Genomic DNA, 26,211 nt, shown 5'->3' on the forward strand with positions numbered 1-26,211 from the left:
AATGCAGTAGAGAGAAGATGGCAGATATCCGTGCATCAATGTGAATCTATCGCTGATGTTATAAAAGCAAGAATAAATATCTCGGTAGATTTTATTATTTTCGCTTTCGACTCAAGGACTGCACATACGTTGTCAGAAGTAAGATTCCAGTTTACTTTTCATATTAAAAGATTTCTAGTTATTTATCGTTATTGTTTATTACTGCTTTTGTCAATGTTAATATTTTTATCATTTCTTTTTAGGTAGAAGCCAATGTAGCTTTAGTAGATGAATATTATGTAATCTCAGGTGCAACGTGTTTGATTAATTGTAATGGAATGTCCAATGTTATGGGATTAATTCATAAGTCAAAAAAATTATGTCACAAATACAACGTTCGGTTTTTATCTGCTAATATTTTTGTAAGTTTTCATCAAAAACCTTTATTTTTGGATACACGCTGCAGTTCATGTTTTCTAAACTTTACTTTTCCATTTAGAACACGCAGGCATGTATACAATTAGGAAACAGAATTTTGAACATAAGTGAGGGTCTGTTGGGAATAAACAGTGGCCTACCAACTTTACAAGCTGTTGCGCAACATAACTAACACCACTGAGGTAATATATCTAATATAATTTGATTGGCTTATGTCTCTTTTTATTCAAAAAGCTTTTTAATTTCAATGTCAAGTTACAGCAGTGTTACATTAAACCATTCTCAATCGAAATTATATTATTTTTAGTTGCTGAATGTAACATCGAGATGAAAAGATCGAACGGCAAACCCCAGACATACGCCTCTAGCCAAGAGGACAGCGAAAACGACAGCGACGTAACCGAATGTAGCATCGGGAGCAATTCCACCGCTGGTACTCATCGCAGCGACACACCTACTCGCAGCGCCCGTTACAAAATACGTAAGGGTCGTCGCCGGAGCAAAACTGCAAAGTATAAACCCTCGACGGACAAGCCATTGTACAAGTACTGCTGCAGTGTCAAAGAGGACCACGGGCAGCCGTTGTTCGGCGTGCAATTCAATTATCACTTGAAAGAGGGTGAACCACTGGTATTCGCGTCGGTCGGCAGCAACCGCGTGAGCGTTTACGAGTGCCCGCAAAATGGAAATATACGATTGCTGCAGTGTTACGCCGATCCCGATACGGAAGAAAACTTTTACACGTGTGCGTGGACGTACGATGACTCCGGGAAGCCCCTATTGTCTGTAGCGGGATCGCGCGGTGTCATCCGGGTTATAAGTCCCTCGACGATGACCTGCATCAAGCATTACATCGGTCACGGCCACGCGATTAACGAGTTAAAGATTCACCCGAGAGATTCCAACATTTTACTGTCCGCATCGAAGGATCACGCCCTCAGGCTTTGGAACATTAAGACTGATGTGTGCATCGCGATTTTCGGCGGCGTGGAGGGCCACCGGGACGAGGTTCTGAGCGCCGACTTCGACATAAAGGGCCAACGGATCATCTCGTGCGGGATGGACCACGCACTTAAATTGTGGTCGTTGGACAAGCCGGACATACAGGAGGCAATAAAGCAATCGTATCACTGCAATCCCAGTCGTAATGGCAGGCCGTTCGATTCGATACTTCAGCACTTCCCGGACTTCACGACTCGCGACGTTCATCGGAATTACGTCGACTGCGTCAAGTGGTTCGGCGATTTTATCCTCAGCAAATCCTGCGAGAACTGCATCGTCTGCTGGAAACCGGGTAGACTCGAGGACTCGCAGCTGCGTAACGGGGAGACGAGCGCGACGGTCCTGCACCGCTTCGAGTTCAAGGAGTGCGATATCTGGTTTATACGCTTCTCGATGGACTTCTGGCAACGCACGATAGCTCTGGGCAATCAGGTCGGCCGCACTTACGTTTGGGACTTGGACTCGGACGAGCCTGGACAAGCGCGCTGCTGGTCTCTTCAGCACCCCCGTTGCACTGCCCCGATACGTCAGACCAGCCTAAGCCGTGACGGCTCGGTCTTGCTGTGCGTGTGCGATGACGCGACTATCTGGAGATGGAATCGCGATCATTGATTAAAATTTGTTTTGTCGCGAACGTAAGCTGTATGTGCCTTCCTCTGTGCGTATATACATACATATATCGAGTCATGTTGTGAATATTTTTTATGCAAACAATTTAAATTTAGAGATCTAAAATTATTAGTCACCTATTACAGGACACTCGAAACTTTTAAATAGTTAGCTATATGTAATATAATTATACATATAAAATAGTTATATATCATGTATGTATATATAGGTGTGTGTTTATACGTAGCATGGACAAGCTATTGTTAAATGGCAAATTGACTTTTTAGACTGCTCTTCAGCGATTTAGTCATAATTTTTTACAACGGAAAAGTTGCGATCAATGTACGATTTTTCATTGCATCTCATAAATGTATGAACAAGTTCACACACATAAACAGGAAGTTATTTTTTATGTTTTATAATATTAGCGATATTTATATAAATCGATAAGGTTTTATGCTTCCTATATTTTTCTTCCCACATTTTGCATCTTAAACTGATGAGTTACATTTACATTTAATAGTGTTTAATGTTACTGAGCAAGTAATCGAGCAATGATCCAATTTTAAAATAAAGCAGATGAATGTGACCATTTTCATTTGCCTTATTTTAAAATTGGATCATTGGTCATACAGTTCAAAATGTATTCCGTGTATTTCTTTCTCTTCGTAATTATACGTGTTGTAATTTGCTTGCATTTCTTTGTGGTGTATCATAGACGCACACCAAATAGCGATTTTATCGACAGTAAACTGATAACAAAAGCCGCAGTCCAGTTAACGCTGCGAATGCTACAAAAACACTTTCTATTCTTTGTCTTCTTTCAAATAAAAGGAAGGATAGAAAATGTTTTGTAGCATTCGCAATGCTGACTGAACTACAACCAAAGTTCTGAGAATTGAAAAGTGGAAAGGATGGTTAGCACTGTGATTAATCGGTGAGGTTCTCGATTATTTCTCAGCTGTCAGTTCTTAAATGTGTAATACTGTGTAATAAATTTTATCTAAATGTTTACAAACGACAGATCTGAACAGATTTGTTCAGCTTCTATCATCAATTTGTTATTATATTGATGAATTCTCAGAGTTTTACATTCGAATAACAAAAGTTGTAGATACTGTCTTTTTCTTAATTGTTTATGTTTTCCTCTAAAGCGTGAATGTAATGACCACTTTATCTAAAATAATATAAAAAAAACTATCTGACATATCTTTTATAAAACACTATCTATCCTTATTTTTAAAAAATCATCTTCACTATTAATAAAAATTTAAGTTACGAATTAATTTTATGAAAGTTGTAACAATGTATATTTTTATTAATAAGTAATATTAACGTAGTAGTGTGTTTTATTTCCAATATACGTATACAAGTTGTGTTACTCACAGAAAGCAGCGAAGATAAACCTTATCAGCATCCAATAATGTAAAACTGTGTTTATCAAAGATTGCCTGAAATTTTTGGCTTGATACAGACAAATAAATTTTCTTGACAAACTCGAAATGGCATCAAATACTGTATCGAGTGACGGTTGGACATTAAGCCGTACTCTTGGTACCGGAGGTTTTGGGATAGTCGAGCTTTGGATACACGTGCAAAGTGGAAAAAAGCTTGGTAATGTCAATATAAAAATACAAATGACACTTATTTGCATTTTGATAGACATTCGAAAATCTATAGCAATAATGATAGTAATAGATATTAAGAATAATACATACACAATAATAAACCTGATAATCATACTTTCAGCATTAAAGAAATGCAAGTGGGATTATTCGCAATTAACTCCAATTCAGCGAAAGAGATGGACTAATGAGGTTGATATAATGAAACGCCTGAAACATCCCAATATTGTACAATGTATTACATTCGATCTGCCAAATGTGGACAAAAGACTGCCGATTCTCTGCATGGAGTACTGTAGGAAAGGAGACCTGAGAAAAGTTGTATTTCACTTAAGCTGTATAAATTGTAGTCAACTTTGTCTCATAATTTCCTTTCTTCTAGGTTTTAAATCAACCAGAAAACTGTTGCGGGATTAGCGAAGTAGAAGCGATTAAAGTGATGACTCAAATCTCATCTGCCGTGGAATACTTGCACTCCCACCAAATAACTCATCGTGATTTAAAACCGGAAAATATAGTCTTGCAAGATGAAAAGAACGTGGTAAGATAGTATAAATTGAATAATAAAATTGCTTATTAGAAGAATTTATTCTATCAAACTAACAGTTTATTCAATCATTAATGTAAATTATATTACAGGTGTCGTACAAGCTAATAGATCTCGGATATGCTAAAGAACTAGGCGAAGCAAGCGCGTCTGCATCTTTAGTCGGCACGTTAAATTACGTGGCTCCGGAGCTTCTCTGGGAGGAGAGATATAGTTGCTCGGTCGACTATTGGAGTCTAGGAATATTGTTTTACGAACTTATAACTGGAACAAGACCCTTTCTGCCGACGATGCAGCATACTATGGAATGGTAAAGGACGATAAATATAATAATAGATTGCGTATGTACGTATACATCAACTATAAATTTAACGTGCGTGACTGCAGGATGAGGTATATTCAAAATAAGAGTTACGACGAGATCCATGCTTATGAGTCAGAAGGAAAAGTCATACTTGGAAAAGATATTCAAGATCCGACTCATTTATCAAAGTAAGGCTGTATTATGTATCTCTCTTATAATCGTATAACAATTAATTATAACAGCGCTTTTATGTTATATTTTCCCCCATCAGTTGTCTCCGAAGCAGGATGGTCGAGTGGTTCAGATTGGTTTTACAATGGGATCCACACAAGAGAGGCAAAATGCGCGATGAATCTGGTGCATCGCGTTTGATGGTATTCACGATGCTGCAACGCGCGTTATCAAACAAAGTATGTATGTGTAGAAAGACTAAACACATTGATTTTTTTCTATTTCTCCTTCCTTCATCGGTATCTTTTGCACGTGCAGATATTTTACGTTTTCTGTGTTCCATTTCACAAAATTAATATATACGAGATTGATAACGCAACTACTGTGAAAGATCTTCAGTTATTAATAGAAAGAGACACTAACATTGCAGTCAAGCATCAAGTATTAACTGATTATAACGGTGTAACATTGATTGATACTACACCACTCGTATCGCAAACTAATGTACGTATATTCGATAATATGTGATGATACATTATAACATTGTTAAAACACTCTTAAATTTATCACGAGTTTGTTGTAGCATCATATTTTATTTCTCTTGAGGGACGGATGTTGTTCGATAGAAAATACACCCACACTAAATATTTCTACAGTAGTAGAAAAAATGCTGACACAATCAAAGAATGAAGTAACTTATGAAGTGCTGAGAGATTATTATCGACATACAATATATTTTATGAGAACGGAAGTAGATTTATTCCAGTGGTATATTTTCGCTCTCAGTATAAGCGTGTAAGTTGTCTGTGTAATTTTTATTAATTGTGTGTGCGCTACATAATCGTTATAAATATCAAGTTGAAACTGTTGTAAAGTAGCACGTAACGCCTTACATTTCTCAGAGACTTATTACATCAAAAGATCTGTACGTTTAATGTGAACATGGACGAGACATTGAAACATACAAAAGCACTTATGGATCAGGTACAATCAATTCGCACAAAATGTACAAATTGTATGGGCGAAGGTACGGCTAACGGAACGGAAGCATTGCAGACTTATTTCGTGAAAGTTGATAAATTGGTTAGCGCAGCTGATCAAATAAGGATGAAGTTTATTTCTCTGAAAGAAGATAACGATAGATTGCGAGATAAAGCTCAAAATATTGACTGCATGAGAGATCTATCGCAATTGTACGTGAGCGATACATGGCATAAGTAGATATTATGAATTATTGCGTTTACTTTAATATCTTTATAACTATTTTTACATGCATGTATGCAGGTATGATAAGATATGTGACGCATATCTAGAATTTAGGAAACAAACTTCTCGTAAGACAGCAAAGCCACTGGACATGGTGAAAGTAGTGTTTGCATTTTTAGAGAAACGTGAAGCGCAACTACACAACGAAACTCTAATTGACATTACAAGGTACTAAACTTTTTTTAATGATACATCTCGTGCGCAACAAAAATTAAAATATATTTCATTCACATATTCTATATTCTCCTCGACAGCCAGGTAAATAGACTGCAAGACGAATTGTCGAAGTTGGAAAAAATATTTAATCCAGTTACTGTCGTGACAAAATTGTATTGGAATGAATACCAAAAGATTGTACAAGCGGATGCTAGTGTTGCTCCCCAACAGGCCAGCAATCACGAATTTTTCAACATTTCCAACACCGAATTAGATCAGATTATTCGATCAAAGGACAATTTGATATATAAAAACTTAGTTACGCCTTACAAGTAAGCTTCGTGTTACAATACTTCGTGTTCAATCTCGGAGCTTTTTGGATCTTAAATGTTTTTTTTTCAGGTTGGATAATTTGATAGCTGAAATACAAAAACAGTATTATGAGGTGATAAAACTGGATGATGATTAAAGATATAGCGCACATACTGAGCTATATTGAGCTATGCATACTTACACAACATATGAATATGTATATACATATACATATATATTTTTATAAGATATATATTTTTTAAAAATATATATCTCCATTTGTTGAGTCATTTTTAATTTCTATATTTCAATTATTACGTTTCAATGTGTTTAGTTTATTGAAGTTTGTTCATGTTAATGTCATGTTATGTGTGTAGAGCATAATGCCGTACACCCCATTTAATATTGCCACGTTTATCCGTTTTAACAAATGTGTAGACAGGTTTGTTGAACAATTGTTCTGGTCTTGTTACTTGGTATCTGTTACTAGGATTTGCTAAAAAATAAGTATCATAATTTTTATGAAAATTTATAACTATTATAGAAGGATTATAGATTCTTGTGGAAGGATTGAATCTATAAATATTTTATACGACATGCCATACATAAATTAAATTAAAAGTTAATAAACACAAAACTAATAAAAACAATAATTGTTTCAATAATGAGAAAATCCATGAAGTTCGATTTATAAACAATTATATTATATATGGCTGTGAAAAACAACGAATTTTATATACATTAGTTATCGTGATAAGCTATACAGATACAATATACAATGCACGATTCATAAAGTTTTATCAATAATTTTCGAGGCAATGTTGAGAATTATTATAAGTAAAAGAATGCATATGAATATGAATTAATTTTAAATCTTCAAAAAATATATCGATACACTAAACCTGATAAAAATTAATACAATTTATTGACAAGGCATTTATGATGTAATAACTTACCCTTTTCAAGTGTATCTGCAATCGTGATATGTAGAAAAAGGCAGAGGATGAAACAGATTTTAAAAATCTGAAATATATATAAAATTATTCGATAAAATCAAGAAATGTTGAAAAAAATGTTGAAGATATATAATATACTCACTCGAGTTGCACGAAATGTTACGCTTATTATTCTCATTATTAATATTTGTCACACGTCTATTTAGTTATCGATGTCCCGTCAAACTGTCCTTGTAATGGACGAGCGGATGCTTTAAGTTCACCGCGTATACAGCAAAAAGCGTTACGGTTGAGTGCTCCTTTAGATACAATGCGTGAATATTTTTTACTACGCTTTCGCTTAACCCAGATTTTATTATCCATTACTCTTATCGTTACAGCCCGTCGCCGGATGAAGGAAATGTTTTATTGATAGTAATAATAAAAAATATGCGCATTCTTGTATATTTTTTTATACAGCAAGATGTATATTGTATTAAAAAGCCGTACAAATCCTAAATTAAGGATTAAACAACGATGTTAAAATAAATATCATGTTCTTTATTCACTATTACTTTCTCCACACTGATAAATCTTACACACCAGACTATTTCTCTAGATTGTCCACATACATCAACGATTATGCAATTCCATGTATAAAAGTCCATTGTACATTAACTCGAGAAGTAAAAAAAGAGGAAAATGCGGATGTGTTTAGAATATCTATCCGATCACACGTGAGAAACAGATATTATTCATTGTCACTAATGTCTTCGTCTGTTGTGAACTCGGAATGTTCATCAGCTGCATCTACATCTTCCGCAGTTTCTTCATCGGAGATATCCCATTGTGGATGTTCCGTTGGTATTTCCGGTGCTTCCTTCACGTCCAGCTGCAAAGTTTACACATTGTCGCGGATATGAATCGTAAGGAAAATAATTTGCGTATTGTAACTTGACAAAAACTTTCAAGCGACTTACTTTGATATCTTGAGCCTGATCAAACCCTAGGTAGGAATCGCTGCGTAAGCACACCGTAAATGTATAAAGGCCCGGCCAACGTGGCGCCGTGAATCTTAATTGGACTTCCTCGAACTGTGTCAAGGACGTGACGTGTACGGGGGTTGTTAACAGCGTTAGACTCTTGCGATCACAGATATAGACCCACCAGTATTCTTGCTTTACGTCGGGAAAGAGTGGACAATGCACTTCGTGCGACAGATTGCTTTTTCCCTCTAGTACTCTCTCTCGCTTGGAGATCCTCTGTTGAAATCTGAAAGAAACAGCGACGTTTTATACATCCCGAGTCAGCGAGTACAAACGCAAACCACAAAAATGTAACTGTCCACGTTTCTTCGTACTTCTCCCATTCTGTATCGTCGTCCTCGACCGACGCGTCCTTTTTCTCATGATTATCCTCGTCGTCGCTTCTGTCGCTCTCTCCTTCGCTGTCACTCACATCGGACAACTTTTCCTTGGAAGACTCTTTCTCGATTTTATCGTCCTTTTTCCTCGCATTGGGAGTATTACTGTGTTGAGTATTGTTGGCCACAGTCTGTGACTGTGCTTGTACGCTTTTAGCGGGAGCTGCCTTCTTGTTGGTGCCTTTCTTATGTGACTTCTTTTGACCTTTCCTCTGCTTGAGCCACGCTGGTTTCGCGGACTTGGTAGATTGATTTTGCTCCTCTGCGACCTCTTCGACCGCTTCACCACCGGCCTTGGTGTCGTCGATCAGTGTTTGCTCATTGACAGAGTCATCCCCAAAAAGATTTCTCATATCTTTTCGCGTTAATGATACCGTTACGGTTACGATAGCACCAGCAGTGTAGACAGTGGGATTCTCATCATCAATTACTAAGGTAATATACACGTGGTGAATTTATATTATTATAGTTGGCACATTTTATAAGAATAAGGTACAATAGAAAGCAATTAATCGAAATAATGAATTACCTTCGGATCGTACTTTAAAGTCTATGTACGGCATATTTCCGAGAATTTTCATGACATCCTCATACTGACTGTCTGACAGATTTCGAAGTATCAGTCTTCGTTCTTCTCCTTTCAATTGTGCGAATTGTTGAAGACTTTTGATTTGACGCTGAGGAAGAAATGCACATTTATGTTTTAGCAATTTTCCTTACTGATAGTGATAAGAGCATTGTCAGTAAGTAGAACTTATTGCGACTTTATTGCTAATACCTTCTTTGCATGAAAGTATTTTAAATTATCCTCAGTTATATGTGGCAATTGGAGTAGAGGATTTTTAAACTCCCCAAATCCTTGAACAATCATCGGGCACAATTTCATACAGTTCTCTATAGTTGTTATAGTTGGCACCCGTGGCACTATAAAAAAATTTTACATCTCCATTGAAACGAATTTACACATGTATTATTTATATAGCTTTCCCATTGAAGAGGAAATGAACACGTGCTTACCTCTCCTAGCATAAGCCAAGAGTATAACTTGGTGGACACAGGCAACCATCTCTTGAATCAAATATGGACATTTTTTTACTACAAACTGCCTATCCTTTTCTAATGTCTCGGGATTGAGTGGTATGCGTGCTAAATGCGCATGTAATAAGGCTCTAGCTTTAATTGAATACAAGTGGCATAACGGTACTTCTTTGTTCTTTTCACCTAGATTCGGTAACTGCTTAATCAGCTGAAATATACGTGAAAAATGCGCGTAAGAATGTGTATGTGTACAGAAAAATATTACGCGAAATTATCTTGTTAACTAAGAGGAATCTAAAAAGAAGGCAAATAAAATTAAATTTACCGAAGGAACTTCTTCACTATCGGTATGTCTCTCAATTACTTCTGCATTGCGCTTTTTGCAGAACTCAAATGAAGCGGCAAGTAACATGATGACTCTCTTCAATGTCATGGATGGTGTTTTTACGAAGAAAAAGTAATACATTTCAGTTGTTGCCAAGAGAACCTAGGAATAAGTATAAATACACGTAACTAGTAATTTGTTGTACATGAAAATATTCTTTGCCACAAAAATGCTAATTACTTGATCACCAGTGTAGCGAATACTCTTGTACCACCACATTCCTACAATCGTTGGCAAAGCAACCATGAAAATCAATCCATATACTCCTAAAACCAATACTGAATTCTCTTTTTCCACGATCCAGGAAGGTAAAGCTATACCAAAACTCATTGCTCCCGGACCGTCCGGATTTCCGTATTTTTCCCAATTTTTTCGCGCCTCATCATCCGTTAAAGCTTGGTAAGCTATTTTTGTTAATAAAAGAACAACTCAGTTAGTTGTACATTGGAATTGAATGTGTGCAACTTAATCATATCTGTGTCTTAAGTTTTTAATCTTAATTATAAACTTAGCTTGATAGCTTTTAACAGACTTGTCAAATGTTATAGTAGTTAAAGATTAAATCGCAAGTGCAAGTGCAAGTGCAGGTATTCTCTAATGGCTTGTATCGATCATTCAACATTCCTACATGTTGCGTTACTATTGGTTATAATGCAACAAATGTGCTATAAATTAATTAAATGTATGGCAATGCACATTTAATATCTACATTTTTACTTTAATTCCCTATATGCTTCATGCTCTGTATTTATTGTACATCTTACCTTTAGTTAGTTTCATGAAAGCTTTTTCATTTCCAGTTTCTTTATCAGGATGGAGAATTAAGGAAAGCTTTCGATAAGCTTTCTTTATTTCACCTTGCGAAGAACCCTACAATTGAAACTTTTGTATTTATTTCTGTTATATAATAAACTGCTGTATATCCACGCTACACTATTTTAGACTTACAGGCGGTACACTTAATATCTCATATGGATCAAAGTTAGCCATCTCGTAATCAAATTGGGATACTTTATATGCTAGCAATATCAAGATAACCCATCCCATAATGATTAGAAATTTCCTACGATAACATAACGTATATTATTAGAGAAATGTTGCTTATGTACAGTTTGTGAATGTAATTGTGGAAATTTGATGTGTGTATCAATGTTTTCATGTTATATATGTTCAACTTAAACACACATACATACACACATGATGTATAAAAACTTACGTGAATAAAGCCTTGGTTTCTTTCCAAGGTTTATTAGCTTGAAGTATAATTTTCTTCTTTTTGCAGCCATCGCATTGGCACTCTTTGGCTAACAGGTCAGGATCTGAATAAAATCAAAAAGCTCCTTAATATATATAATTAATTGCTTCTCTCAAACATATCTCTTTTATTTATTACTAAATTGATTGATATATGTATATAATATATATAATTATCTTAGCAAACTATTTTAAGGTGCTTTTGTGACATTGTAACTCAATATTTCTTTCTCTATCCTAGATATAAATAATGTTACTTATAAAAAATATTAATTCTTTATATATTTGTCTAAATTATATATTATAATACTCTATATAATACTCTATCATGAATAAATTAGTTATGGTTACCATATTAAATAAACAATTGTTTTTGTAGAAGTTTAAATACATCTTTAACTTATTAACAATTAATCTTTGCTAAGAATTGCTGCTAAATTAAAATCTTATCTTGAAATTTATATATATTTGAAATATTCAAGCAAAAATAAAATTTGACTTGTTTTTATATTCTCAGCTTTTGTATGTTCACACTATGTATTTATTGCTAGTTATTACACATATTTTGTTCAATATGTCGTCAATATCAAGAAAGACAGGATGATCTTGCTATCACTGACAGTGATAATGGATCACAGCCTTATAAGAAAAAAAAACTGGTAAGTACTACAGGACTTAAAAACTGAGCAAATAACAGGATTACATGTAAATTTCAAAATGAAATATCTCTGTACGAATATTTGCATACTGCCTTAAACAATTTCCATATTCTTTGAAAAATTAATATACAATGTTATAATTATAATTAAAAATCGAAGTACAATATTATAATTATATACTAATTATCGCATTAATATATTGAAATGAATGCATGTAAAATCCAATGGCCAATCAGATCAATTATCTCTGCCCTCTTAGATCAGGCAGATTTGACCTATGGGTGAGGGCAGGAGAGTGGAGATACATCATAGCTGTCACACAATTGCTGTCATAAACAGTCATCCGTCCAGTGAGATCGACATCAGATCCATTACCATGACTAAATTCTTTCAGCTGACAAGTGTATTACAATTTCTAACCTTGCTTCGGGCAACGTGGCCAAAGGTAGTAGGTCCCAGGTATAAGCAGCAGTGCCAAGAATGAGAGCAGAAAATAAAAGAACGTCCCTCCGCTCTCGTCATACTGGAACTTCTGCCCGCTCATCGCTCATTAAGTACTGCGGCGTAATATTAAGTAGACCGTTTAAGTACATTCATTCGTAACATCATCCAGGCTCGCGCTGTGTACTCGGACGTGCCGTATAACATGCAAATCAACAGTTAGCGAGACTGCCTCGTCAGTCAAGACTGCCAACTCAGCACCGACCTCGATCTCCGTACAACCCGTACTTCGATCCTGACGCGCGGCGACTAACCTAGACATGTCCTTATGATGAGATGACAGGAGTGACAGTACAGCCCCTAGCGGAATAAGAATGAACCACGGAATCGTACTTTTTTTTTTTCGGCCTCAATATGAACATGAGAAATGAATCTGTGATATTCGTGTTCAGAAGAATCGGTCGTAGGTCCGTAAAGAGCGATTTTTTGAGAATGTAAAGTCTAAAAAGCGTTTTTCTTTGATGTAGCACCTAAAGTGCAAGTGCGGTTGTATAAAATCCGATACTTCCATTTTTTATAAATTTCCGAGATCCAAATTGCAAAATCAGGCTCTTTGGCCGATGTTCATAAGTCCGTTCTTGTTTAAGGTTATCTCAAAATACTCTAAAGATATTTGTTAGCCAATCAGAAAGCTGTGTTAGTTTATGAATACCGCCCTAACCTTGAATCAGGAACACACGCACACATATGTAAAAGAGACGAGCTTTGTCGCCATTTTGTTATCTTTGTCTGTTTTGTGGGGTGGAAGGGATGCGTCCGTACTCCGTACGCGTCAGGTACGATGTGTAGTTCGTGGTATCGATACGCGAGATGTCAGAATTTATCAAGCGTTTTACGCCCATTCGTAAATCGCATTCGTCGTGCAATTTAACGATTTGAACTGCGACGTAAAATCACGAGTTAACTTCCACGACTGCTGCTCGAACAGTTGCTAAATACGGATTTATCTCTCGATGTTACTATCTCGTGACGGATCAGCTAACCTACGAGCGATACGAACATAATCGCTCGTTTTGATCGCGGTGCTGTTTTCCCGTTCCCGCAATCCGTGACTATCTCCGTGACTGAATGACATTTCCGCAGTACTATGCGGTTGCACAATGGAGCCCTCCGTATCGCGAAACCTCGTTAAGGATCTAGATCTAACCCTCCAGCCGCGAATCGCCCTGCGCTACAAAACCTGGCTTCCCCTCGCCACTCAACAGGTGAGCCACGAGTGAAAATTGATAGCGTGACGTTGCCTACGCGAGGCGCAACTTTCCGACGCGATTACTCTTCCGTATTTCATACCGACGTCGCTTTCAGTTGCGGCTCAGAAGTCTAGTACAAATAATAGGCCATGATCTGAAGGGCAATGTGAATGGAGAAGTATGCTGGTTCTACTACACGTTGCACAGATCAAGCATGTCGTCTCCGATATACACCAGTGAGGCGATCAACAATGTCAATCCAAGATGGGCGAGTCTCGAAGTACCTACTCTGCATGCCACAGGTTACTCAGCAGCCAGTGGTGAGCGTTACAAGTCTGTTAGTACAATAAGTGCTGTTTGTTAGTATAAGGATGCATATTTGCTTTTTATTCAGCTCTTAATACGTCTCAAATCCATAATTTTCTCGAAGAACGTAAAAATGATCCTTGTGTTTCTTTAAACAGAGATCATTCTAAGAGTATGGAAGCGTACGATGCCAGGTAACACGGCGACTGACATAACTCTCTTTACATGGGGAGTATCGTTCACCGGATTAGCATACATTGGGCCTAAGCTTCCAACTAATCTGGATACCATCATGATGGAAAACTCCTTGATATTCCATTTCCACGGTGGCTATTTCGCCCCTATGTACTGCTTTGTAACGGTTCTTGATTTGAAGCGATACCTACACATAAATATAAATGCACTCGAAGTGAGGAACAGTTACACCGTCAGTAAGCTCAGCAGTCTAAGAAGCAAGATGCAGGCGCTAAAGCAACAAACGGAATCGGTACAGGCACTCAGATTACGCATTGCCTCGGGCGACGATTTTCATACTCCCAAGTATCCACAGACGACCTTGAGCAGGCTACTGCAGCCGAGAAGAGTGAACAGAGAGAAGAAGGCTGAAATTCTGAGAATACGTAAGGAGCTAGAAATGGCCAAATTCCGAGCCAAATTGTTGGAGCAAGAGAGGGCACGAAAAATGGGGGAGCTTCGCGCATTGAATCAGATACATACCAACATCGTCGAGGAAAATCAGGATAAAAGTTAGTGTTAATTAAAAAATTATATATGTCTGGTGAAAATTAAAGGAAATCTAAGAAAAATTATTGTTTTCTAGATTCCGATTTGATGGAGAGATATAGGGAACTGTACAAAGACATAGAGAGGCTGAATGAATGGCGGCAAAATCACATGGACACGAGGGAGACTTACTTGCAAATGAGCGGCCAGCTTGCGCAGAGGCGCCGACAGCTGATCTCGGAATTAAGTTTAATATATCCAATCCGACAGGTGTGCATTCCACAGAATCAAAATTCATATATTTAATATGAGGTTGAAAGTGACCAGCGCTCTGCTCGATCTTGCAGGACAGCAGTGGAAAGTTCAGGATAAACGACGTTTACTTGCCAGACAGCGAGGAATTGGAACTATCGAACGACACGCAAGTAGCTGTGGCGTTGGGCTTCGTCGCGCATACGACGCAGATGATTGCGAGCTTCCTGAACGTGCCGACCAGATATCCTATCCTGCATTATGGCTCGCGCAGTAAGGTCATAGATCACATCACGGAAAGCTTACCCGACAACGACAGACAGTGAGAGAGCTCTCTAATACATTCGTGAGCGACGGAATACACGAGTACAATATCGCTAACGTGATGCGGCGTTGCTTTCAGGTTTCCGCTGTTCGCTCGAAGCAAGGATAAGCTGCAATTCCATTACGCTGTATACTTGTTGAATAAAAACATAGCGCAACTTCGATGGTACTGCGGTATGCCGACTACCGATTTGAGAGCAACGCTGCCGAATCTTGCCATGCTGGTTAACATCAAACCCAATCAGATACAGTGCGTAATACTAATCAGCACATAATATTCACTTTTTGTCATTTCTAATGTCTCTAACGTTATTATTCTTAACAGTTTGGACGATTCGAAACGAACGTTTTCTACGTCATCTCTGGACACCGAAGGCGGTAATGGTAAACAGAATCCATCCCTGACGCCACCACTGCAAAAGATAATTTTCGAGAAGTGCCATCGTTCCTCTCGCTCAATGAGTCAATTAAAAAGCATAAAGACATCGCTCGGTTCTTCCTTGGATCAAGGTCTGGACAAACCCATGCAGTCGCTCGCGCTAGGTAGCCAATCGAAGCGTATTTGTAAATCGGAAGAGAGTGCCATCGACAATAAGATCTTGGTACCGGCCAAGGACAGATCAAGCAATAGCAGTAATGAGACGTTAAACAGTGCCATTCTGAATAATATTGAAAACCTAACTCTTAAGGACACAGATAATTTTGTCGAAATTAGCGATAAGGTTGTAATGGAAAGTACTATCGAAATTATGCTACCCACTTCGGTCTCCAAAGCGCGAAATGTCGCGGACAGTTTAGAGAGCTCCGTGAGTGCCCGCGATAGAAGCTCCAATTCTATAAGCAGCTGCGAAATGGCCCTTTGTAGCAGCCAAAACGACGTCGACGACAGTTCAACCGACACTTGCGCCGTGAAGAGAGAGGGGACCGATGACAATGTATTTATGATTGACGAGGGCTTGAGAAACGTCAGGGATGCAACGGACAACGAGTTGAAGAACGGCGAACGTAGTAAAGAATATAATTCCGGAAACGGTATCTCGCAGCGTTACGATACAAGTAGTACAGCCATCGGCGAACAAAATAGTTGTGTTCACGAACAAAGCCCGCATACGGAAACTGCCATTTACAGCAGGGAACGTTTTGCTAAATCGTGTTTATCTTTGGATGACGTGTGCAGTTACGGAGACTCGGAGCAAAAGCAAAGAACAAATTCCACTTGCGGCTATCCGGCAGAAAGCGCCGCAAAAGATGCCGCGTTGCGACAAAAATATAATTCCGAATCTAGGTAAATGCGATTATTTGAGCGCGGAGAGCAGATATTCTTCTGCACTACGTATACACAGTAACCTTTTTTTGCAGAACAAACGGATCAGATTATTCTCAACGTATTGAGAAATGGCCTCGGGACGTCGTGAGAAACGAACAAATGGTAAATTTCGTTGCTCTCCGTCAACATAATTTAAATATAATAAATTAAGATAAGTCTGTCGCTTATAAGTCAATTAACAAAAATGATGTCTTTCGACTTTCTAGATGGACGCGAGATCAATCTTGAGTACATCAAAGTCGGATTGCTATACGTATGACGAAGTGAAATCACAGTGTGACATACAAGCGTCGAGCGAGTACATAGACATCATCAGGCGCAGCTCGGAGAACGTATGCGCGCGCACCGAAGCTTTAGCTAAGAAAACTAGTTTCAAAGTCATGAAACCGCGTCTTTAATGTCTGCCTACATCGTGAAATCGTGCCCTAATAATATGTGTAAGTACCATAAAGATCTTAAGATACAGTTTATACACTTCATGATTGCGTGGCACGCGTGCTGGTGACACGCGACTTAGAGCTTTACTTGAAGCTGATTATAGAACATCGTAAAGTGTTGTATAAAGATCTTTATTATACGTCTTTCATTTATTTAAAACAATTGAATTATTGTTTTCAGTGCAATTGCGGAAGAAAATATTTCCGCGGTACACATATAAAACTAAATTATATATTATAAAAAAGCAAGCTAAAGATTAGTTATATTTATCGTTCTATAAGCACTCATGTATAGTTTTCTTTCCAACGCGCAAGCAATTGGAAGTATGATCGAGACAAAGAATATTATTAATCCTTTGCACTCGGAGAGATTTCTCAGATCCAACAACTCGACATTTTTATTCACGAAATAGTGAACATATCATTTCAAATAAAATGGTATAGCGTTCGAACAAATTTTATGTTTGCATAAATTTTTCTCAATAATTACCTTCAGTCTTTTTTCGTGTCCCCTTGAAGGGACATGAAAAGAGTTTCGAGTCATTTGCTACATTTAAGGGGACAGTCGAGTGCAAACGGTTAATATATCAATACGATGATACATGTAAAGATCAGTAGAATCGATAGTTCCTCTGTAACTGCACACTTTTGTACATGTGATAAATATGCGTAAGCATTATTTAGTTACGTTAGTTTATGATTCGCATTGTGCACTTACTGAAATCTGAATTGAACGGTAATTATAGTTAACGCATTTATCGCCATGCGTAATTTAGCTGACTTTCCGTTCACGCCAACTGGATTATCACGATTCACCATGATATATTCATATAATTATTTTCATAATTTAATTAATAAAAATTACATCAATTTGTTTACAAATGCACTTTGTCCGTTATACTTTTTTATTATCATTAAATAGTCATTATTAATTAATACTTATTATTTAATAATTACTATTTTACACATGTAAATAATTGCATGTTATATTATTCATCTGTCTTAATATATTTATTGCATGATCGGCGTCATGGCGCAAACGGAAAGCTCAGGGCCGATCACCGATGATCGCTGTGGCGGTGAATGTGTTAAAAACTGCGGATCGGGATCTTTTTAGTTTGATAGAAAGATGTACATATAGTATAATTGTGTATGTGCGTGTGCGCGTGCATATGGGCGCGTGTGTGATACATATTATGTTGCGACTCTATTATTGTAAAAAAGAATATTATAAAGTTCATATTGTTATTATCTCTGTATGAAGACATTTTTATTAAACGGAGGTAAATACGTAAATACGTAATACGCAAAATTTGTACATATTAAATCCACGTATACATATAAATCTATATAGATTTCCATATAACGTAGATCTATATGTATATATGCAGATATTCTAGATTTTTTCACTGTACTTAGCTCACGTAATTGACTAACATTTAGTTTGCGCTTTTACAATGCAAGCATCAATATAGTTGATTATATTTTTGCCATTGAGAATGTAACGATATACCGTAAAAATTTACGTACGAGGACCAAGCAAAATACTAAGCCACGTAATCGCTTAACGGTACAGCCATATAGTTCATCTGTAACCTAAATAGCAATCCGAGAGAATTGTTTGCAAACCGACTCCTTTGTGAGAACTCGTTAACTACGGGCTACTGCAATGTGATAAATAAAATATTGTCTAAAGACAGAGACAAAAATTGATTACATCTTATTCGTGCGTTATTATATTCCCTTCACTTTACAATATGAATGATTGCATAACATTATTTTGTTCGGCAAAAAAAATTACGTCCCCGTATAGGCAGTTGTTACATCGATTTTGGTAAATTGCAATAATCAAAACTTCTTGATGGCAGAAGAGGCCTCAGATATTGTTGCTGATTTCTCATATTATTCATACCCATTTTGCTGATGGTGTCCATATATTCTGAACAACCTGTGAATGGCTCGTCCCAAAAAGAACAAGTGTCTGAAACTGCAAATAATCCAATTTAAACAATTTAGAAATTTTGTTTTCAGATTGTAATTACAGAGTAAACTCTTTACAAGTCGAAATTATTTAACAGATTTTATTTATATATACTTGTCACGTACGAATACTCTCTCTCTCTATATATATATCTCATGTTTCTCCTTACCCTTCAAAAGAGTTATTGTCTTGGCGGGTTGAATCGTTGGACTTTCCATAGCTGAATATTTGAATTTGATCGGATCTTTATAAGCATCTTTCAAGCCAACCATTGCAGGCTTAATGGATGACAGAATCGGCGAATCTACCGCCGCTATTAACGGTCTATAGTGTGCCACGGGTAGACCTAAAAATAAAATTATTAAACAATTGTAAAAGCAAATTTTAATATAAGAAAGCATTTTCTTCCTTTAGATTTTTTGGATTAATATAAGCCGTTCTTACCTCTTTTCTCATAATCCGTTTTGTAAACGCTCTTCATCGTCTCGTCTACATTGCAAGCACTGTCCAGCATCAATGATGTGAGATCTATCATTTCGCGATTGACTTTCGCTAGCTCGTCACGAACTCGACGTTCCTTATTAGCCAATTGTTTGTATCTTTAAAATAAAATTTAAAAAATGAATAATTTCAGAACGAGTACAGAATTTTATAATAATTATTACAGAAAATAAAACATGTAGAGATGGTTGCAAATTATTTGCTAATCACTAAAGTTTTCAAAAAAATAGCTTACCTAGCTTTTTTAATTTCAATACCGTGAACGTCACATTCACAATCCTCCGGATCGGGTTTTGGAAGGTATAATCCAGTACCTGTTTTCATTAATGGTTTGTGAAATTTTTCGCATGGGCGATTAGAATTCTCGTGCATATTCATAGTAACAAAAGCCTTTGACAGGTTCGGCATTTTACAGGCGATTTTATGAGGACTTCTCTGCAATAAATCATAAAAGATCTGCGTCAAGAATCTTCCCGAATTTCAATAATTCAGGAAACGAAAAATCCGCAACGGACTAACCGTGGCACGGCAGATTCACATGGGAATTCACATGGGATAAAGCATCAGTTGCACTTCGTGACAAGCTAAATGTTATTAATTTTCGGAGAATCCAGCCGATGCATTCCTTCAGCAATATAATTAAAGCGATAGTAGCTCTATAGAATGCATAATGCAATATCGCATTCAATAGCGCGAATACAATGTGTGCGACGAGTGAGTCAGTCGTCTTTTCGATGACGATCATTTTACGAGCATACGGACGAGCTTAATTATATTCTGCGCTGATAATTCTTTGTTCCCTTTAAGTCAGTCAATCAGACGATCTTAAGCAACTCGATTGATTTAGCGGCCGCATGTTTGTTTGTAGTTACATGACATTTTGACTGGAACGAAAGGCAACGATATGATCTGAAGTAGCCAATATATCTCGCAAAAAGTCTGAACATCGATTACGACTGTTTCCTTCAATTTTGCGTTTTCCACGGTTTGTTTCTCCAGATTAGTTTTCTTCATCTATATCCTTCTTAGATGTATTATTAATATAAAACACTCACGCACGTGTAAAACATAAACTTTTAATTTTCCGTATCACTTTTTATTTAAATGTTGGCTTCACATAATTTGGTGATTAATTGTAAATTTTTTTAAATATTTAGCTGGATGTCGTCCACACTGGTACAATCGGTCTCTTCGCATGATGCAATTTAGTTCTCATGATAGTCTGACCAATTTTGTTAATGTTGTCTTGATATTCTGTTCTCCAGGCTGGCATTCGCGTCTGTCTGCTCTCGACAACTTCGCATTTCTTGTCACGTCTCGATCCATTTCTTCGTTTGTACTCGTATCTTTTGGCGCTCGGTCCGTTATAACTTGCGTTATAATTGCGTCGTGAAGAATGTGGATGATACCGTGGTTGACAGTCGGCTTCTGTGGTTACCCTTATCGGAATGCAACATTGCACCCGCTGACTATCAACCGTATCAATGGCTGTTGGTTTGGTATATTGCATCATACGTTTAGCTGCTGTAAAAAAAGTTTTGTTGAGACAGTGAATGCGACACTATCCATTCTGCGGAGACAAGCTGTTGACAAGTGTAACATCTTTGATGTGCACAATATTTTTCTATATCTGTCGCACACTTACCAGGATCACTATAATCCACTTGATATGTCGTCTTCATACGATCAGCCTCCACCAGCGCAATTGTCTCATCCGGAAGTGGCTTTGCTTCATACAGTTCGGGATACCTTACCTCAAGCTTAAAAAATTGTATTTTAAAATTTATTTATTATATATGATGTCCTTTTTTTATTAATTTTTATATCCTCTTTATGTATTAATTTTATATTAATTTTACAATAATCTTCTAAAACAAATACGTAGGATTCGTAAGGAGAAAGAAGAGAAAATTCTGAAATATATACCCCTTTTACGCAAGTGCGCGGCTGATCGAATTGCATTGCATACGGAATCTCCGGAATCTTTTTAAACTTGGTGGGATGCAATTTCGAGTCCAGGAGCCGTCCCATAGGACCTGTTCGATCCCAGTCGAGGGACTCCCCAAGACTCACGTCCACAAGTGCTTTGAGCACTTGGGGATCACAGGTGCAGCTTTTCGCAGTCATTGGCAATTGAATCGGCGGCTTCGATTGACATACACGCAATGCACCCACAGAAAAGATTTCTGGACTTAATGATATTACTCTTTAATCTATCATAAAATAAGATCGCTATAGCGACAATCATATTTATTATTGAAAAGAAGCATATTTTAATCTTGAATAGAAAATTCGAAAATCTAGATTAAAATAATCTTGGTGCTATCTCATTAATTTTCTCAGAAGGATTTAGATAAAAATTTGTAGCAAGTTCGAAATATTCTTGATTTAAGAATATTGTGAGATCTAAAAGACATCTTATTCTATTCTTGTAAGAGAATTTGTAGAATCTGCACAAAACGGCCAATATTTATGTGTTGCAATCGAAAATCGGGAGTGTTTCTGTTATTTACAATGAATAAGTGCAATACTCTACAAGAAATATTAAAAGATATGGAAATGTCTTATCTCGAATCTTATTTCTCAAGTAAGTATATTGTATATACTTACTTACATTTCCATATCTTTTAATATTTCTTGCATTGTAAATAACAGAAACACTTTCCCGATTTTCGATTGCAACACATAAATATTGACCGTTTTATCGGAATAAAGGACGCAGAAGCGCCGAGTCGACGAGCGACTGTGAGAAAATGATGCGTCGACATGGACAAAGCCTACTATAAAGTGGCGCTAATATCAAATTATTCTACATACAAGAATATATAAGCATAAATTTGTATATGTTACTCTTGTCTCAAGACAGTAAGACAATCTTATTTAATTCGAGAGAGAAGAATAGAAATTACTGATTTAAATTAAAAATTGTTTTATTTTCATATTTTTTATACTTGTAATACGATTAAATTAGTCAAGAATATTTTTCGTCTTGTTATCAGAAATCCTTTCTGAGGGTGTGTATAAGGATAAATGTAGTCTTTTTGATAGGTCGAAGCGTAGTGATTCATCTTAACGATTCAATTCCCGGATAGTGGATAGAGATTTGCGAGAAGGTTTTACGAAGATGTTTCGGATGGTCTCAAGTCATCGTTGTTACCATTGATCTTTTCAGAGTCATCTGCAATTAAGTGCTATTAATATATAATTAAATTAATTAATGGTTTCCAATAATTCTCGCTTACCTGTCAATTTGTCATCCATATTCCGCAGCGACAGACTTTCGCTTTAAATTTCCATTGTACAGTCTCACAATTCTTAGGTGCTATTTTTATCAGTTGGCGCCATAGTGATTTACAATTTCGTGTTTACATTTTTACGCTGGAAACTTTCAAACATTTTGGGATGGATTTGACATTGGACCGTAATATGGACATGGATCGATACTGATAGTCGATTTTTTCGTAGGAGAAAAAACGTTTTTCACATTTTTCTAGGGATTGTTATGAAATTGCTGATAAGAGAAATCGAGTGTTACAGCCAAATTTCGAATTCCGTTACATGGCGAATTAATAATAAAACGATTCTCATCGTGGATTATAAGATTGGTAGGATAAATAAGCCTCGTCCAGTAAATATTCAGATCGAGTATTACTGTTCGCGTTCGCCCGTATTATTACAAACAAAGGCGCAAAGTAGCAACAAAAGATGGCACCGTAGAGTAGAAATTATTGTGTTTGGCATGATGCCACTCGTGCAAAAACTTATTCATTTTCAAGTTAAACACCATAAACGGCTATTATTAACGAATCGGACGAACGCACGCATTAATTGTGCTATTTTCGGACTTAACGAGAAAGAGAGAGAGAGAGAGAGAGAGAGAGAGAGAGAGAGAGAGAGAGAGAGTCTCATTTTAGTCCATTCTAGATTTCTCGTTTAAATATTCATCTGACTAATTATACGTTAGCAGTGAGTGTTGTACGAAGACGATTTACATTATATATGATAATCGCCACCAGGGGATAATAGTTGGATAATAATTTAGATAATAATTGGACTGGACATTTAATTTAAAGAGCGATTAAAAAGCAAGAACTACTCATTCGAATTTTTAATCGTGCGATGTTTCTTCTCCTTTTTTCATCGATTTTATCTCTTACGATAAATATAATTTATTGATAATTTATTGTCAAGTTTGATTTGAGTAACTGCGATCGTTATTGGACAATTGTCTTCAAATATTCTCTCGTGAGTGTTAAAATTTGTTCATGTTGTACAGAGCAAGACTTTACGGCTTTCCACTCGCATCTCACATTTTATCTTTATGAATCCGTTCCACGACTGCTCACAAAAGCGAAAGGAAAAGCATTTCAACAAATGGAACAAATGGTCAAAACTTTTTAATGATTATACCGTGGCGGATTAGTAGTTTCGGTTTCGACATCATTCTAATTTTATGAACTGTCCAAATTTACCCACCGTGAAACTCGGATCGTTTTTTAAGAGTCTTGTAAACTTCAAAATAGACGGACTTCGCGTGTCTTCTCCCATAGAATTTGCTACAATTTTTATGCGGTGCTTCCGAGTTCTTGCTAATCTTCCGGTGAGTCAAAAAACGCGAGTTTTTTTCACAACGGATTTATAATCAGCACGACAATGAAAGCCGCACACGACATTTCCATCAGCGCTGCTCGCTTGCGAGATCGCGAAACACCGTTGGTTTAGAGTTTCTAAAAAATTCTAGTCCAGCTTTCCAGTCGTGCCAAGACAGTCCTATGAGACCTTTTGATGTACCGCAAGGGTTTCTGATAAGCTACTGACGATAGCAATAGCATGGCGAAATTAAGGGCGGTCACGGACGGCAGGACGAAGACGAGAAAGAGGAGGAGAGCTAGCAGTGTGGTCCGATTTAGTCGGTATAAATCATCGCCGCACGCCTCGCCTGCTCTCGTCAACTGGCACTCGTTTTCGGCTGCGATGGAAGGAAAGCTCGAAAACGGACTGTACCACGATGGTCGCTCTAAAGATATCGCTGCGTCCACGTCGCCAGGAATAGAACCGTGACGTCGTCGCCGAGCGTCGACGGAGTCGTCGTGCACACATCGGCGGCTCCACGACGTGTATACGGCTGATGGGATCCGCCACCTTCACGTGCCGCGACGCCTCGATCCTCTCGAACGATGCTGCATCGGGACCGACGTGCTTGTCCCTTCTTCCGCAAATTACAAGCTCGATTCTCTGTAATGTGACGCAAAATCGTGGAACTCAAAGCGGAATCGAGTATCATGATAAATCATAGTATGGAGGTTTGCAGCTTGGAAGAAGAAAAGCGATGCCCATCATCGATCGTGTTCGACAGTAGTCATTAGACGTTTTAACGTTAAGATACATCAGTCACTGTCCTTTCAAGAGGTCCTCTTATTCTGGAAAACATTTCAAACGTTTACATTACAATGCCGTTTTAAAAATAATAACATTGTACACTATGCCATACGATTCTTCGTAAGTCTCGTCAGTTCTTTAGCGAGCTGAAACTGATTTCCTGTGTTATTACAAATTATAATTGTCATCGTCGGATTTAGGATGGTTCGGGACACTCCGGAACGCTGCGAATGTAGTCTGCGTTAAGACGGATGATTGATAGACAGAACGAAGCGGAAAGAGAGGGTCTTCTACATCGTGCGGTCCAACTCCTGGCCTGGCTGCCAGGCAGATGGGGAGATCGGGGCTTTGACTATCTGTCCCCGATGACACCGCTTCTATTAAAACACCGATGGAACTTCGTGGGTGGAAGAGGAGACGAGAGTTTTGCGAAATCGTGCCGTTTCGCGGAATAGTCCCGGGTCCCGCAGACGTGATCACAGACACGAACGACGGGGTGGAATCGCTCGAGCATCGAGATAAAGGAATGATTGACCCTCGGAAGCAGAAGAGATATGCACGCGGAACGGAACGGAGGAACGAGGGATGGGAATCCCGAAGAAGCGTCGACGGCCTGATTTACGGTCCGTCTCTTTTACCCGCTTTGGTCCAGTAGAAACGCTCGCTCGGCTCGTGCGAGCGGACAACAGATTGCGGGAAAAGTCGCGGGCGCTCACGCGGCCGTCGCCGTTAAAAATCACCGACACGTGCGTGCGCCGCCGTAAATCTCAGCCCGGAGCAAATTGTTGTTCGAGCGAGCTCTGTGCGAGATAGTAATCGGCTCTGACCAGAAGCCGTTAACGTGATTTATAGAATGCGTTCCTGCGTGTCGTCTCTTTCTCCTCGGCCAGCCGCGAGATTCTCGGTGCCTACTTCTGAGAGCCGCGACGAGGCGACAGAGGGAGGAGACAAAAAAGGAGAAAAAAAATTAAAAATCGTCCGTATGCAAGCCGAGATGCAAGCACTCGTGTCGCGGAAAAGTTAATGGACTGGATTTAATGGCGCGTCGCATATTAGTCGGACATAGCGTTATTGTCTCAACGGTTCCTCGGTCCACATCCAGCTTCTGAAGCGCTCTTTGTACTTCCGTGGATTTTCCGCGGTTAACCAGCTTTTATGTTTAACTGTGACGAAAAAGTTCAAAGTTG

General features: G+C 37.8%; 6 protein-coding genes across 8 annotated transcripts; 3 read left to right on the top strand and 3 right to left on the bottom strand.

Annotated features, from left to right (window-relative positions):
- The first annotated feature begins 478 nt into the window (after nucleotides 1–478).
- LOC105277073 (polycomb protein eed-A) lies at nucleotides 479–2,438 on the top strand. The gene is made up of 2 exons (XM_026968715.1): nucleotides 479–599; nucleotides 725–2,438. Exon 2 carries the CDS (start codon nucleotides 745–747, stop codon nucleotides 2,029–2,031), a length of 1,287 nt encoding a protein of 428 aa, XP_026824516.1. The 5' UTR covers nucleotides 479–599; nucleotides 725–744; the 3' UTR covers nucleotides 2,032–2,438.
- A 445-nt stretch (nucleotides 2,439–2,883) lies between these two features.
- LOC105277074 (inhibitor of nuclear factor kappa-B kinase subunit beta) lies at nucleotides 2,884–7,894 on the top strand. Of its 2 annotated transcripts, none has more exons than XM_011335222.2 (13): nucleotides 2,884–2,965; nucleotides 3,417–3,642; nucleotides 3,778–3,971; nucleotides 4,036–4,194; nucleotides 4,293–4,510; nucleotides 4,588–4,692; nucleotides 4,776–4,914; nucleotides 4,994–5,179; nucleotides 5,259–5,470; nucleotides 5,578–5,868; nucleotides 5,960–6,109; nucleotides 6,196–6,429; nucleotides 6,500–7,894. In XM_011335222.2, exons 2-13 carry the CDS (start codon nucleotides 3,531–3,533, stop codon nucleotides 6,564–6,566), a joined length of 2,067 nt encoding a protein of 688 aa, XP_011333524.2. In that variant the 5' UTR covers nucleotides 2,884–2,965; nucleotides 3,417–3,530; the 3' UTR covers nucleotides 6,567–7,894. The 2 variants fall into 2 exon arrangements, with proteins under 2 accessions (XP_011333524.2, XP_011333525.2); XM_011335223.2 differs by lacking the exon at nucleotides 2,884–2,965 and having other exon boundaries at nucleotides 3,326–3,642; nucleotides 5,578–5,659; nucleotides 5,732–5,868.
- Nucleotides 7,888–12,647, bottom strand: LOC105277076 (translocation protein SEC63 homolog). Its single transcript, XM_011335224.3, has 12 exons — nucleotides 12,524–12,647; nucleotides 11,407–11,509; nucleotides 11,139–11,253; nucleotides 10,955–11,060; nucleotides 10,371–10,594; nucleotides 10,131–10,292; nucleotides 9,785–10,013; nucleotides 9,546–9,691; nucleotides 9,297–9,444; nucleotides 8,705–9,197; nucleotides 8,325–8,616; nucleotides 7,888–8,236 (listed from the first exon to the last, which is right to left on the bottom strand). The coding sequence occupies exons 1-12, from the start codon at nucleotides 12,645–12,647 to the stop codon at nucleotides 8,096–8,098; spliced, it is 2,283 nt and encodes a 760-aa protein (XP_011333526.1). The 3' UTR covers nucleotides 7,888–8,095.
- Nucleotides 12,648–12,973: 326 nt separating this feature from the next.
- On the top strand, nucleotides 12,974–25,982 carry LOC105277079 (UV radiation resistance associated protein). 2 transcript variants are annotated; one of them, XM_020030903.2, is made up of 10 exons: nucleotides 12,974–13,809; nucleotides 13,910–14,114; nucleotides 14,259–14,846; nucleotides 14,921–15,093; nucleotides 15,171–15,397; nucleotides 15,479–15,649; nucleotides 15,725–16,684; nucleotides 16,759–16,828; nucleotides 16,933–17,163; nucleotides 25,225–25,982. In XM_020030903.2, the coding sequence occupies exons 1-9, from the start codon at nucleotides 13,705–13,707 to the stop codon at nucleotides 17,122–17,124; spliced, it is 2,691 nt and encodes an 896-aa protein (XP_019886462.1). In that variant the 5' UTR covers nucleotides 12,974–13,704; the 3' UTR covers nucleotides 17,125–17,163; nucleotides 25,225–25,982. The 2 variants fall into 2 exon arrangements, with proteins under 2 accessions (XP_019886462.1, XP_011333531.1); XM_011335229.3 differs by lacking the exon at nucleotides 25,225–25,982 and adding an exon at nucleotides 17,345–18,872.
- On the bottom strand, nucleotides 18,352–20,630 carry LOC105277078. Its single transcript, XM_011335226.2, has 5 exons — nucleotides 20,165–20,630; nucleotides 19,881–20,080; nucleotides 19,589–19,743; nucleotides 19,314–19,490; nucleotides 18,352–19,150 (listed from the first exon to the last, which is right to left on the bottom strand). Exons 2-5 carry the CDS (start codon nucleotides 20,051–20,053, stop codon nucleotides 18,984–18,986), a joined length of 672 nt encoding a protein of 223 aa, XP_011333528.1. The 5' UTR covers nucleotides 20,054–20,080; nucleotides 20,165–20,630; the 3' UTR covers nucleotides 18,352–18,983.
- On the bottom strand, nucleotides 20,732–21,843 carry LOC105277077. The gene is made up of 3 exons (XM_011335225.1): nucleotides 21,572–21,843; nucleotides 21,291–21,405; nucleotides 20,732–21,169 (listed from the first exon to the last, which is right to left on the bottom strand). The coding sequence occupies exons 1-3, from the start codon at nucleotides 21,770–21,772 to the stop codon at nucleotides 20,799–20,801; spliced, it is 687 nt and encodes a 228-aa protein (XP_011333527.1). The 5' UTR covers nucleotides 21,773–21,843; the 3' UTR covers nucleotides 20,732–20,798.
- Nucleotides 25,983–26,211: the final 229 nt, after the last annotated feature.

Source organism: Ooceraea biroi, chromosome 3, assembly GCF_003672135.1.
Source record: "Ooceraea biroi isolate clonal line C1 chromosome 3, Obir_v5.4, whole genome shotgun sequence".
Taxonomy (NCBI): Eukaryota; Metazoa; Arthropoda; class Insecta; order Hymenoptera; family Formicidae; genus Ooceraea; species Ooceraea biroi.

Coding starts and splice junctions, on each gene's coding strand:
- LOC105277073 (XM_026968715.1), top strand. CDS start 745: ATGAAAAGATCGAACGGCAAACCCCAGACATACGCCTCTAGCCAAGAG.
- LOC105277074 (XM_011335222.2), top strand. CDS start 3,531: ATGGCATCAAATACTGTATCGAGTGACGGTTGGACATTAAGCCGTACT. Junction 3,643..3,777: donor GCAAAGTGGAAAAAAGCTTG/GTAATGTCAATA, acceptor TCATACTTTCAG/CATTAAAGAAATGCAAGTGG. Junction 5,869..5,959: donor ATGAGAGATCTATCGCAATT/GTACGTGAGCGA, acceptor GCATGTATGCAG/GTATGATAAGATATGTGACG.
- LOC105277076 (XM_011335224.3), bottom strand. CDS start 12,647: ATGAGCGGGCAGAAGTTCCAGTATGACGAGAGCGGAGGGACGTTCTTT. Junction 11,254..11,406: donor GAAACCAAGGCTTTATTCAC/GTAAGTTTTTAT, acceptor ATGTTATCGTAG/GAAATTTCTAATCATTATGG. Junction 9,692..9,784: donor CTTGGCTTATGCTAGGAGAG/GTAAGCACGTGT, acceptor ATTTTTTTATAG/TGCCACGGGTGCCAACTATA.
- LOC105277079 (XM_020030903.2), top strand. CDS start 13,705: ATGGAGCCCTCCGTATCGCGAAACCTCGTTAAGGATCTAGATCTAACC. Junction 14,847..14,920: donor CGAGGAAAATCAGGATAAAA/GTTAGTGTTAAT, acceptor ATTGTTTTCTAG/ATTCCGATTTGATGGAGAGA. Junction 15,398..15,478: donor TTACCCGACAACGACAGACA/GTGAGAGAGCTC, acceptor CGTTGCTTTCAG/GTTTCCGCTGTTCGCTCGAA.
- LOC105277078 (XM_011335226.2), bottom strand. CDS start 20,053: ATGCCGAACCTGTCAAAGGCTTTTGTTACTATGAATATGCACGAGAAT. Junction 19,744..19,880: donor ATTGAAATTAAAAAAGCTAG/GTAAGCTATTTT, acceptor TTTATTTTAAAG/ATACAAACAATTGGCTAATA. Junction 19,491..19,588: donor AACGGATTATGAGAAAAGAG/GTAAGAACGGCT, acceptor TTTTATTTTTAG/GTCTACCCGTGGCACACTAT.
- LOC105277077 (XM_011335225.1), bottom strand. CDS start 21,772: ATGACTGCGAAAAGCTGCACCTGTGATCCCCAAGTGCTCAAAGCACTT. Junction 21,406..21,571: donor CGCGCACTTGCGTAAAAGGG/GTATATATTTCA, acceptor CAATTTTTTAAG/CTTGAGGTAAGGTATCCCGA. Junction 21,170..21,290: donor AGTGGATTATAGTGATCCTG/GTAAGTGTGCGA, acceptor CTTTTTTTACAG/CAGCTAAACGTATGATGCAA.